This window comes from Diaporthe batatas (genome assembly GCF_019321695.1).
Source record: "Diaporthe batatas strain CRI 302-4 chromosome Unknown Contig00009, whole genome shotgun sequence".
In the NCBI taxonomy this organism is placed as follows: Eukaryota; Fungi; Ascomycota; class Sordariomycetes; order Diaporthales; family Diaporthaceae; genus Diaporthe; species Diaporthe batatas.
In genome coordinates this window covers 1,314,614-1,327,533 of record NW_025408556.1, presented here as the reverse complement: position 1 = coordinate 1,327,533, position 12,920 = coordinate 1,314,614, and the positions used below count along the sequence as shown (strand labels likewise).

General features: G+C 52.1%; 5 protein-coding genes across 5 annotated transcripts; 4 read left to right on the top strand and 1 right to left on the bottom strand.

The window, feature by feature from the left end:
- The first annotated feature begins 304 nt into the window (after positions 1-304).
- On the top strand, positions 305-1,965 carry KVR01_008370 (uncharacterized protein). The gene is made up of 5 exons (XM_044782980.1): positions 305-426; positions 573-1,265; positions 1,323-1,449; positions 1,524-1,580; positions 1,630-1,965. Exons 1-5 carry the CDS (start codon positions 396-398, stop codon positions 1,691-1,693), a joined length of 972 nt encoding a protein of 323 aa, XP_044643348.1. The 5' UTR covers positions 305-395; the 3' UTR covers positions 1,694-1,965.
- Positions 1,966-2,251: 286 nt separating this feature from the next.
- KVR01_007733 (uncharacterized protein) lies at positions 2,252-3,628 on the top strand. Its single transcript, XM_044791615.1, has 4 exons — positions 2,252-2,597; positions 2,654-2,730; positions 2,783-2,803; positions 2,869-3,628. Exons 1-4 carry the CDS (start codon positions 2,362-2,364, stop codon positions 3,513-3,515), a joined length of 981 nt encoding a protein of 326 aa, XP_044642711.1. The 5' UTR covers positions 2,252-2,361; the 3' UTR covers positions 3,516-3,628.
- Positions 3,629-3,733: 105 nt separating this feature from the next.
- Positions 3,734-5,167, bottom strand: KVR01_007924 (uncharacterized protein; the record flags this gene model as incomplete). The annotated part of the gene is made up of 2 exons (XM_044793391.1): positions 3,734-4,959; positions 5,011-5,167. The coding sequence occupies 2 exons, from the start codon at positions 5,165-5,167 to the stop codon at positions 3,734-3,736; spliced, it is 1,383 nt and encodes a 460-aa protein (XP_044642902.1).
- A 1,454-nt stretch (positions 5,168-6,621) lies between these two features.
- KVR01_007745 (uncharacterized protein) lies at positions 6,622-8,560 on the top strand (the record flags this gene model as incomplete). The annotated part of the gene is made up of 5 exons (XM_044788234.1): positions 6,622-6,888; positions 6,980-7,369; positions 7,429-7,859; positions 7,925-8,054; positions 8,111-8,560. 5 exons carry the CDS (start codon positions 6,622-6,624, stop codon positions 8,558-8,560), a joined length of 1,668 nt encoding a protein of 555 aa, XP_044642723.1.
- A 2,149-nt stretch (positions 8,561-10,709) lies between these two features.
- Positions 10,710-11,672, top strand: KVR01_007856 (uncharacterized protein; the record flags this gene model as incomplete). Its single annotated transcript, XM_044793849.1, has 5 exons — positions 10,710-10,740; positions 10,807-10,829; positions 10,899-11,010; positions 11,067-11,250; positions 11,309-11,672. 5 exons carry the CDS (start codon positions 10,710-10,712, stop codon positions 11,670-11,672), a joined length of 714 nt encoding a protein of 237 aa, XP_044642834.1.
- Positions 11,673-12,920: the final 1,248 nt, after the last annotated feature.

Sequence of the window (12,920 nt, the reverse complement as noted above, 5' to 3'; positions counted from 1 at the left end):
AGCGAGACGCCACATGTGCGCGTTCGTTCCTCACCGCGAGGCGATCATAGCCGGGCTAAAAAGTGTTGGCTAGACCCCGATTCATTCACAGCCAGTCGTTCAAGCGCCCGACCACTGAGGGCGACCAGAGGGTTGCCTACCAGATACCCATGCACCAACAGATGATTTAGTTCAGGGGAACCAACTGCATAACCCCGCACAGAGATAGGGTGGTCATCCGAGGCTCGCATGGTTACCCGGCTGCAACCGGGCTATTTTAAGAAGGCCGGGAGGGCCATCGGGGCCCCGGGGAAGGGCAGCAGTGCTACGTTCCGGTGGATAAATGATGCACAGGTGGCCATGAGCTGAGTTTGAGTGATTGCGAGAGTTCCATTGCTTCTCGGCTGGGCGTCACGATGGATTCACACATACCTCAATTGCTGGAAGGTGAGCACGAAAGTGGTTCAATGTTTCGCTTCTATTCCGAATACGTCCGAGGACACACATGGCGCACGAAAGTACCGAGCATGACAAATGGCAGCGGTCTACAGGTCTGCAAACACGAGGACGGCAGAATGCTGACATATTTGTAGTCATTCCAGACGCCCGCGAAATCAGTGCCATCAGCTTACACACGCAGTCGCCGTGGGCGAAGGCCTTCCGAGTCAAAGCAGTGCACTTTGACGGAACTGACGGGCTTTATTTCATGAAGGTTTCCGAGGGAGACCATGGTCATGAAGCACTTAAGGGCGAGTTCGAGGCGACGAAACAAATATTTACAATCGCCCCCGATTTCTGCCCGAACCCCATCGCGAAAGGCACATTCAAAACTGACCCTGGTTCCCATTTTTACATCTGCAAATTCTATGACCTATCTGACGGGGTTCCTGAGCCAAATTCCTTCTGTGAGAAACTGGCGAGATTGCACTCGGCCCACAGCTCGCCTCAGGGAAAATTTGGCTTTCATGTGACAACGTACAATGGCAATTTGCCCCAGGATAATACTTGGCACGACAGCTGGGAAGAATGCTTTACCAACGGATTGAAACATGTCTTCAAGGTCTACAAGGAGAGAGCTGGGCCAAAACCAGAGCTTGAAGCAATGCTTCCGGATTTCTTCCAAAAGGTCATACCACGGCTTCTGAGACCACTGGAATCCGAGGGTAGGAAAGTGCAGCCATCTTTGGTTCACGGGGATCTGTGGTGCGGCAACGCTGCGATTATTGATGAGAACACCGATGAAGGCATTGCGTTTGACCCAGCCAGCTTTTGGGCTCACAATGAGTGTGAGTTTTTCTTCTTGATTTGCTTGGTTTCCAGGCCTAAGTCTAAGATTGTACCAGATGAGTTGGGAAACTGGCGCCCCGAACGGAATATGTTCTCACAGCGCTACTTTGAAGCGTACCATACCCACATCCCAAAAAGCGCGCCTGAAGAGGATTACGATGACAGGAATGCGCTGTACAGTTTGTATGATCCCACATGGTTGCTTCTGAGGGAAGTTCGCATGACAAAAGAGCTGACTCAATGGTGGGAGTAACTAGGCGCTTCAACGCGAATGGTGCCACAATCTTCCCTGACAGAACCGAATGCTTCCAAATGTGAGTACGCCCATCTTTGGGAAATCACACAGTGCTGATGCGCATCTAGGGTCCTGGACGACATGCGGAGATTGATTGACAAGTACCCACACGGACTCGAGACGGAACAGTAGTGCGGCAGACAGTGACTTCCAGGGCCGGTGATAGCGGCATATCCAGAGGACATGATCAACAGCTGTTGTTCAATGTCTGATCATAGCCATTTTTTAAGTTCTGTACCTTAAAAGAGATGCCAAAATCTCCATGAGAGTCTTTTTTTTTTTTTTTTCTTATCTCCCTTTTTCCAACTGTGTGTTTTTTTGGCTCCTGTAGACTCCAGACAGGTGTAGAACCCCTTTAGGAATACCTGAATTGGAAATTGATTTTGCCATTTTGTTGGCCGAGATTCGACGACCTTTGGTTAAGGTACTAAAGTGTTCACTTCACAGCCGCCGTCTCTCTTCATTGGCCACCGATGGGACAACCAAGAAATTCTTATGGAGGGTGTTCATATACCTAGACACAAAATATGTTAAAAGATAGGGACTCCACTGTGACGTATTGTTATCTTTGAACTGGTTTCGGAACGGTGGGTGCATCTATGCGTTTGTCACGTGCCTGATCCATCATGTTCTCTCAAGCTGTTACCCCGCTTTCCCCGACCACTTGATTTGAATCCAATGTCCTTCGCTGGAAAAGTGTGGAAAAGTGTTCTTGAATCACAGCCCTTGCGAACCTACACACCCAAGCACGAGCCTGCCACAGCTGGGAAAACGAGGACGAGCTTCAAGCCCTAACCAAGATGGTCCTTGCGACATGCTTTCCACTAAACACAGGGCAATCAATCCCTTCTGTGGGACTGGGAACCTTCCAGGCGAACGTGGGCAATGACCGCGTGACCGAAGCTGTGCGCAATGCCTTAGACGTTGGATATCGCCATTTTGACACGGCCTATCAATATGGAACTGAGAAGCATATTGGACTGGCAATCAGAGAAAGTGGATATTCAAGGGAAGAAATCTTTATCACCTCGAAATTGTACGCAGAACCCTCCAATGCGCTCGTTTGGAAAGCACTGAAAATAATTTGGACAGATGGAATACATGGCACGAACCAAAAGATGTGGAAGAAGCCTTGGATCGAAGCTTACGAGACCTGGGAACAGATTACGGTAAGCAGAGAGTCACAGCATTCACGGAATAAAAACTAACCTCACTTCACAGTTGATTTATACTTGATGCATTGTGAGTCGTGGTGCTGGGTGGGACAACCACATGCTATGAAATACGTCGCTGATACAATACACCAGTTCCTCACGCGTATCAGATTGACCGTGAGCACAACGCCTTGCGTAAGGCAGACGGCAGCGGTAGGCCGGAAATAAATTTCGAGCTATCACGAAACTATCAAGCTACCTGGGCCGCGATGGAAGGCCTCGTCCGCAGCGGTAAGGCCCGGGCGATTGGACTCGCCAATTTCAGCATCACCAAGATGAAACGCATCCTGTCGACATGCCAAATAATCCCTGCAGTAAATCAAGTCGAGCTGCATCCGCTTCTTCCGCAGTACGATCTTGTTGAATTTTGCCGGCGGCATGGCATTCTCGTTGTGGCGCATCAGCCTCTTGGCGGGGAGCCAGTCAACAACGGTCGCGAAGGCCATGATAAAGCAGCTTCGCCTCTGAACAATGCAACAATCACTGAAGCTGCTAAACAGTGCGGGATTACTCCAGCTCAAGTCTGTCTATCCTGGGCTGTACAGCGTGGTGTTCCGGTTGTGCCCAAAACAGTGACCCAGGCGCGCATGGTTGAGAACAGCACTCTGACCACACTCCCTGAGGATGTGTTCCAGAAGGTGAGCAAGGTGCATCTGGAAACTGGGGCTATTCGCTTTTTAAACATCACAGAGAAGATCGGATTTGACATATTCGATGAGACGGAAGACCAGCCACTGTAAATGTTCGTCTTGAAAGTTGTTCACCAAATTGTGAGTTGATTTGCTAGCCAAAGAGGAATCCATTCAATGTTGTTCTCTTCATATAAGACGTGGTTTAGGGAGTGCTTAGAAATGTAGAAGAGGAAATGAGTAAAGAAAAGAAACAAAGGAGCCAGCCGACCCAAGATAACGAATAGCTGTGACGAATCCCGAGGTCCAGGAAGCCCTTACAATAACATTTAACTCGTGAATGCCCTCATAATACCCAGGCCCTTGGGGCTGGAACGCCTTCGGCCTTCGTCCACGGTGTCCCAGTCACCGTCCGACTGCCTAATAGACATTCCCGTCTGTATCATCCTCACAGTCCTTTCAGCTGAATCCTTCAGCAATTTCTCAGTCTCCTCGATCGCCTGCTCCAACGACAACGGTCCGTTCAGGATGCTCGTGAACGCCTCAATTCCTTCCTCATACACTGTGTCAGCCCCATCGCCGATGGTCCCAGCGAGCGCGATGACTTGGGCACCGTAGTCGCGGGCCCGCCGCGCAACTTCAACAGTCATTTTGCCCTTGGCGGACTGCGAGTCCAGGCTGCCTTCTGCGGTGAAGACAAAGTCCCAGCGCTGTTCGAGGATGTCGTCGATGTGGAAGTACGCATTGATAGCCTCGGATCGGGCGCGGAGCTCAGCTCCTAGCAGCATCAGACCCGCTCCAAGCCCGCCAGATGCACCACTTCCGGGGAGATAAGAAATATTGGTGGCAAGGATGGGCTCGAGGGCAGCTGCTAGGTTGTCCAGGGCGTCTGAGAGAATCTCTACCTGGGCTGAGGTTGCGCCCTTCTGAGGCCCATAGACCCGTGCAACGCCGTTGGGGCCGCAGAGGATATTCTTGATATTGCAGACGGCCTCGATCTTGACCCGGTCAGGTGCGCCTGGAAGAAGCCGAGGGTGCAACTTTTCGAGGGAGATCCGAGCTAATTTGGACAAGGCCGCACCACCACTAGCAGCAGGAAGCTCATTCCCATGTTCATCGAGGAGCTTGGCTCCCAGAGCCTGAAGCATCCCTGCGCCACCATCCGAGGTGCCCGAGTCACCGCAACCAATGATGATGCGTGACACGCCCTTATCAAGGGCAGCCTTCATTAGTTCTCCCACACCATATGTCGTGGTTCGCGTGGGGTCCCGGTGCGTTTTAGGGACAAGCCGGAGGCCAGCAGCAGCAGCCATGTCCAAAACGGCGACGTCCTTGGTCTCCCCTGTGAGACCAAAGTGGCTCTCCACAGGCTCTCCGATTGGGCCTGTGACGGTAGACTCAATGATATCGCCACCTTGGGCGGCAACAAGGGCCTTGCAGAAGCCCTCGCCGCCGTCGTGCAGGGGAAGCTTGATCACGGTAGCAGTGTCTTCGGTGATAACCCGGCGGATGCCAGCCTCGATAGCCGCGGCCACATCCTCTGGCCCAAGGGCTTCTTTGAAGCCAGATGGTGCAATAAGGATACGAAGATCCAGGGGTCAAGGACTGCGGCTTCGCACTGGTGACCGGCTGCCGCGAATGCTGCTTCCTGGGGAGAGGCGGTTGGGCGGCGGAGACAGGCTTGAGGGAGGGGAGGTCCGAGGAGGAGGGCGGCGAAGATCGCTCGGCTTGTCAGCTCTGTTTCCGATGAAGGCGGTGGCCATTTTGAAAAGAGACGGCGAGATAAAAAGATAAGTTCAGGCGGCCAGCAAAGATTGAAAAGCCTTTAATGTGTTGCAGCCGTGGGATGCGTTGTACTTTTTTGTGTGCCTTCTATGTCTTGATCTGGATATCACGACCAGGGACTTTTTGCGACGTTCTCATCACGAGATTATGTACTCGCGTGCCTTGCTTCCTGTTTGGGGTCAATCAACATCGAATGCCACCATGAAAACGCCATGTCAATGTGCTACAGCCCTATCTCGCAGCCCTGCTACACAGAATGCGCTGGCAGATGAGCTTGTCGGTGTAAGCTCAGCCTTGACAATCCAAAATTAGTAACGACAAAAGCAATGGAACATTATTCACTGCCACATTTTCACCAAGACTTACAGAGGCTCCGGCTGTTGGTCGCGTGACTTTTGAGATCCATCCCCAAGCGAAACAAGTCCGTGATCGAATCAAGACGATAGCACAAATTCCTGTGGCGAGCCCAGCCCGCCAACACGGCGACACTGCCGCCATTCACACCAGCGCGTGTTATTCCTCATGTGGCTTCCTGGGCTAGCGCATTTCCACGGCAGTTCATCGCCTTCTGTTGCAGGCTGAAAGATGGTGACACTGGGGTGGGCCCGCGCCTCACGGCTAATCTGCACGTCAAGCAGTCCGTCGTCTGTGTGGCCGGGGCCTGCCTCCCGCAGAGCATGGATGTTAATTTGACGTCAATGCCAAGAGCTGTTAGCTTCAGTTGATCATCCGGTTTCGTGGGCACTAGACGAGTCGCCAGCTTGCAGCATAGCCACTCACGGGTGAGCTTGTCTCTGCTAAGTTTGGAACCACCAGACAGAAGCGCGGTGGGGGTCGAAATTATAGGGCGAGATAACACCCGCCAACGCTCTCGGCGGCTCTTGGGCCGCTCCTTGGATAACTTTATCAGCTTCCAAGGTCCGTGAAGACATTCCACAGCCTCGGGTTCGGTGGCTTGTGTGCATCTCCTTGCAGATAGTCGCAGCTCGGGTGCAACTCTCGGTGTGTGAGAGTTGTCCGCGGGCGGGAAGACTCCTCACTGGCTGGCCTCACTTATACCCTCCGGCCTTGCAAGGCATGGTGTCTTGGCCTGCTCAAGTGCTGTAGAGTGTCACTTGGCCGATATGCAGCCCCCCTGGGCAACTCACGGCCACTCATCGCCAGCTGTTCGTATACCGAAAATATGTCCCTCCACGGGGCTTGGTAGGAGCGATCTGTGGCGGACCCTCTCAGCCACCCCGTGGCTATCCCTCCTAGCAATGAGAGCTGCTTGGGATCATCACCCGATAGCTTGAACTGTTTTCCCACCAACATGATGGAACAGCATCGGCACTCGGATAAAACCCATTGCGACCCCACGGCCTGCCCTTCGGCCCAAATCAGACCCAGTCTGGCAGGTCGCGTGCCACCCGTGCATTAAACACAAGTCATAATGCCTCTTCAGAAGCATCGTTACGAGAGGACTGGGCCGGTCGAGGGTGGCCTCCATCGGCTGAGTCGGTTGCAGACATTTTCATTTGAAACCCGCACAAATAGCACCCCTATAATCGGCCTGGACAGTATCCTACGTTTAAACCATCCAAACCATTCGACGGAGTCACTTGACTCTCTGTTGGAACGACCTTTCGAGGAGGACGCTGCGGAAGAGGGAGCAGCCGAAGACAGCAACGACGGCAACTTGAAGCAGAACCCAAACCTGGTGAGTAGCTATCTCAGCGAGATGTGCCGATGGGCCCACACCGTCTGCTGGGCAGCATTGCGACAAGCCGCTAACAAAGCCCCCTCCTCAGGTTACCTGGGACGGCCCCTACGACATCGAGAACCCTCTGAACTGGTCTGCCAGTCGGAAGTGGACGGCGACCATTCTGGTCTCCTGCTTCACCTTTATCTCTCCCTTCTCGTCGACCATGGTCACACCGGCCCTCGAAGATATAGGAGATCAATATGACATACCCGAGGGCTTTGCCAGAGCATTAGTCCTCTCAATATTTCTGCTTGGATTTGCGCAAGGACCGTTCGTTCTTGCCCCCTTGTCGGAGTTGTTTGGCCGCGTCAGGGTCCTCCAGTGGGCCAACCTGATTTATTTGGTTTTTAATACTGTGTGTCCCTTTGCAAAGACCAAGGAACAGCTCTATCTCTTCCGGTTCTTGAGTGGTATCGGTGGGAGTGCACCCCAAGCTGTAAGTCATGTACCAAGACCTTCAGACAAGACTCTTCCTGACAACCCCCATCGCCACAGCTATGCAATGGAGTATTGGCCGACTGCTGGCGCAAAGAGGAACGAGGCAAGGGTCAGGCCATCTACGGCATGCTCACCTTTATCAGCCCGACCGTGGCACCGATCATGGGCGCCTATGTCGTCGCCAACGACAAGATCTACTGGGGCTGGATCTTCTGGATAACATCCATCTTTGATCTCCTGGTTCAGGTAGCGGCATTCTTCTTCCTCCGAGAGACATATGCTCCGAAGATCCTGGGGGACAAGGCCAAGAGGCTCCGCAAAGTTACAGGAAATGCCGAGCTCAGGACGGAGTACGACAACCCCGACCGGAGCTATGCCAGTATTGTCAGGAGGCGGCTCGTGTTGCCTTTCATTATGCTGTTTGCACATCCTGCCATCCAGTTTCCTAGCCTTTATAGGGCCTTCCTATACGGTATCATGTACCTGGTGTACGTGGCCCTTTATCGAAACCAACTATTAATGCTTTGACCAAAAGTACTAACAGTACCTGCAGTCTCTCGACGTACGAACAAGTATGGGACGGCATTTACGACTTTGATAAGGGCCCAGCGAGTCTGAATTACTTGTCACTAGGTGCCGGATTCATCGTGGGACTACAAATAAGCCATCCAGTGATGGATAAGGTGTGTGGCCGCGCCATTAGATCCGTAAAGGGCAGGCGCTAATATTCAGAAACCAGTTATACGCATATTACCAACGTCGCTACAATACCACAGACGGCCTACCAGAATGGCGCATCCCGCCGATGGTCATAGGCGGCGTACTGGCACCCGCGGGCCTCTTCTTATACGGGTGGTCCGCCCAGAACAAACTCCACTGGGCAGTTCCGAACACGGGCTGTTTTCTGCTCGCCGTGGGCCTCATCATTGCTTTCCAATCTGCTCAGGCATACGTCACCGACGCCTACGATCACCGGTATGCTGCATCAGCAGCCGCGGTGGGGGCCTTCATGCGCACGATGGCAGGGTTTGGGTTCCCACTCTTCGCGCCGCGGATGTACGAGGTCATGGGGCTGGGCTGGGGCAATACGTTCCTGGGACTCATGACCATTCTGATCGGGATCGGCTCGCCTGCAGTCCTATGGTTCTACGGCGAGAAGCTGAGGAAATGGAGCACCAAGGGCCTGTGAAGGGGATTAGATTTGCTATAGATAGATGCGCACGTGCAGAGGAAATAACACATCATTTAACATTGTTCTAGACATTCGTGCAGCAGAATTTTGGCTTTTCCGCCATCAGATCCTATCTACCAATACCTACGTATTTTACTCTCAACTTTCATCCCGGATCCTTCGTCAAGAACAAGTTCTGGAGAGCTTCAGCCACTAGCTTCAGGACGACCTCTTCTTCACAAGACCATGCAAACATCGTCACCTGCGCATTTCAAATCATATTTTTCCTATTTTGATGTCCCATGGCGAGGCTGTGCCCAGCAAAACAGTATTGAATCGCCTCGCTCACGGTTTCGTGCCCAACCAGGCAGCCTGATCTTCTGCACGACACAGACTGCTGAAAGGCTAACGCTCAGGATCCGCATGGTACCTTGGCTGTCTGTCCTGTAACATCAATCCCCCAATCGGCTTGGACAAATGCCAGCCTTGGCCCGAGCGAAATGCTTCTTTCAGGTGGGTAGGGGTTATATGCCAAGTCCAGTCTTCTGCTGTATCCAATAACCAGAGCCACCCGCCTTGGATATCCTCGGGGTCACGGTCTTTTATCTCGGCCGTGCATTGTTTCTTACTTCAGCCGGACTCATGCATATCTGAACAATAATATGGAGAGGGGAACCGATGTCCAAGGAATGTCGGCACAAGGTCTCTTGCTTCTGTGCCTGCCGAGGACTGGCAGACTTATTCTTGACATTGTACAGGAACCTTGATTGTCCCCCGCGTTTATCATTTGTTTCCCCGTTGATTGGCGATCTCTAGTCAACCGGAACACTGCCACAATCTTGAAAGCTACGCCCTCTCAAAGGCAGCCACGTCGCCGCCACTGACTCGCCATAAGATGCTGAGCAGATGGCACGTTCAGATTGGCAAAAGACATTCACTTCTTTCAACTATTTTTAGACCTTTTATGCTGTCTATTCTTTATTCACTAGTTCCGATGAGTTCGTGGAGACGGGTGCAGGATCCCAGAATGCCCCAGTGATGCGGGGGGAAATCCAAATATTGAACGAAGGGAGGCAGTGATACTTCCGTTTCACGAACCTCTATAGAAGAGGCTATTCGCCCAGCTCCGAGGCCTGACAAAGTACAACAACCAGAGTAAAGACATTCAAAGGTACAGGCAGCGGATTGTCCAGTTCTCCACCAGTCTTCATCATTCAACCATGATGGTGGCCATTGTCTTGTTTCGAGCCCATCTGAAATGTGTATACTTTTATTCAACTTTGTACCGAGGACGGCTTATAAACGTCCAAGAAGAATGCAAATAAGTTTGAGCTACCATTCAAATTAGCTGGAGCCCACACACACAAGCTGATATCCTGATGTTCTCGCGGTGCTAATTCGGCGAGGACTGCGAGTATGAGTGCTCGGACGGTTTCCAGATTCCCCCTCAAGTCCTTTTCGATCACGCCTTCCATGTATTCATGAAATTTCTAAACGAACCACGCACGGCCTCGCGCGTTCCCAGAGCAAGTTGCGCCGACAACTCGAATTTCCGAGCAGAGCCTCAAATTGAAGTCTTGCCCTGCCCTGGCTAGCATAGAGGCGGAGTTGGTCGTTGGTTCGTGCGTTGGTGCCGTTGGTGCCGTTGGTGACTTGGTGCAACGGTTCGTGCCTTAGGGGTGGGGGGATTAGAGTCACATTGGCAACCGTGCAATCTCAGAGGTGGAGCATAATCGATAGGATGCACATATGGAGTGCTGCGCACACACCTTTGGTAGACATGTGCCCAGGTAGGAAAACTTTTGTCCCCTGACTGTAGTGTAGTACACCTAGGTGCTCTGGATCGGCCCCGTTTTGGACAGCTGTGGTGGAAAAATACAGCTGACACTCTCAAGGGGCCTTGTCAAAATCCTATACCGGTGGCGGCAAGGGGCAGCAGCTCAAAGCGATGTTGGCAATGTGACGATGCAGTGGTATGTGGGTGGGGCCCGCTTCCAACACCAACATTTGAACGCCCCTCAAATGCAGTCAGAACCGCCCGAGGACCCGGCATACCCTCTCCTTTGAACACCCATGACTTCCGCCTGACTTCGTTGTCTTTCTTCTCACTTAGCTCGGTGAACGAGCAGCAGAACCTCACCCTTCACATTCGACCTGGTCGGACACAATGACGAAGCCAATCCGTGTTTGGCTGACCGGTGGGTTTTTGCGTCCCTTGGAGGAAGACTCTGACCACATTTCGATACTAACCCTTACATCAAAAGCCCCTGGCCCCAATCCTTGGAAGGTAATCCCGAGGTCATGTCTTGTTCGTCGCTTCTTTCGTATTGCTCAAGCGAATTAACGCAGGACGCAGGTCATTGTCGTTCTTGAGGAGCTTGGTGTTCCATACGAGATCGAATGCATCAGTTTCGAGAACGTCAAGAAAGAACCTTTCATCAACGTGAACCCGAACGGCCGAGCTCCTGGTAAGTTAATTGTCCTACTTGTTCCATTTCGTTTCCCATGCTGACTTCCGAGCCAGCGATCGAGGATCCCAACACCGGGATCACACTATGGGAGTCTGGCGCCATTCTCGACTATCTAAGCAGGCAGTATGATACAGATAATCGTATCAGTTACGAGGGGTTCAAGGAGCAGACTCTGTGTGGACAGTGGCTTGCATTCCAGATCAGCGGCCAAGGGCCCTACTTTGGACAATGCACATGGTACGTTGCAGACGTCCCTCAAGATAGCTCCAAGCCGACTCTAATCATCGCTCTAAAGGTTCAAATATCTGCACCCGGAAAAGGTTCCGTCTGCTGTCGAGCGTTACGCTAACGAAATCAAACGGGTGCTGGGCGTCCTGGACGGGACCCTCGCTGCTAAGCCCAAAGATCAGCAATGGCTGGTCGGGGACCGCATGACTTTTGCAGACCTTGCCTTTGTCCCCTGGAATGATAGACTGGATGCAACGCTTGGAGTTCCTTATGACAAGAAGTTTGAGGGATTCCCACATGTGCAGGCATGGCACGAGAGTATGGTCAAGCGCCCGTCCTGGATCAAAGCCATGGACATCCGCGCTCGTCTCCTGGAAGAGCAAGGTTTCGGTCGGGATGGCATGCCCAAGGGTACCAAGAACGTCCAGTAATATGAGGCCAGCATTGCAGCTGCCGATCAAGCTCCTGCAAGCAACCCTTGATGCCCTCACGTTTGGGCTAGATCTCGCACGATGCAGTGCGGACGGTCCAGATAGCCTCGTACTTGGTTAAAACCTACAGCACTCATAAATATTTTCTGCTCCCTAAGGTCCATAAATTCGGTTCCGCATAATCAGGGTCTCGATATCTATTCCATACCCTCATGAAGTTGGCCTGAGCTCTGTGAATTAACGAATAGATCTGTGTGTGTTTTGAGCGTTTACCACCTGCACTGTATGAAGGCGCCATGTATGTCCCCGGACGTATGCGGAATAGAAGCGAAACCACTTAGGTCCTTTGTGGCAAACTGGTCGGTCAAAGAAGCGTGTGTTGCAGATGCTCTATCCAGTGACCGGTGTGCAGATGCTTCTTGAAAATCGAGCCTGATATTGATACATGGCATGTTTGTACTTCGCGAAAGGTTCGGCGACCACTGTGCCATGAAACAGTAGGTGACTAATCGGGTACATGGTAGTACATCACTGAGCATTCAGTGCTGCTGTCTCGTCATACAGGTTACCAACTCTAGCAAATTCGAGGAACAGTGCAACGGATACCACCTACGTGCGTCACTTGATACTCAGATATCCGTTCATGCTACAGATGTTGTCGCGAATGGTTCACTGTAACACATGTACCTGTGCAAAGTGGCGCCGGGATCTTGAGGTCAGTGAACCGATTTGCATCTGGACAGTTGGATACAAAAGTGAGCAAACAAACCATGCACTTTCGTTTCCCTCCCGTTGAACCTGTACACAATTAGTTGTTGCTCGACCGTTCAGGAAAAGGGACTGTACCACCCGTGCACCAGGCCTCTCAAAGTGGCTAGTTACCGGGGCTAAATGTAACCAGCCACACACGATGCAAACACCACGGCTGATGTGTCCCCCAGCACATGTACATAAATGGTCGTTGGGGAGATTCACGGTAGATCTGAACCGGTCGCTGCAGTGACACACTATACAAGGATGCAAAATAAATGCAATGGAATTCCACCTTGTAAACACCCAAAGGTTGCTCCACTGATCAACACGCATTTTCTCCCTGCCTTGCCATAACGAATATTCTCAATGAGGTTTGCAAAGTTCCTGCTGCCTTTGGCGCTGGTCGCTCAAACCAGCTGCGCCAGCCGCCACTGTTTCGTTGGCGAAAAGGACTGCTCCCCCATCATATAGCTATCGAATCAGGGGCCGGGGAAT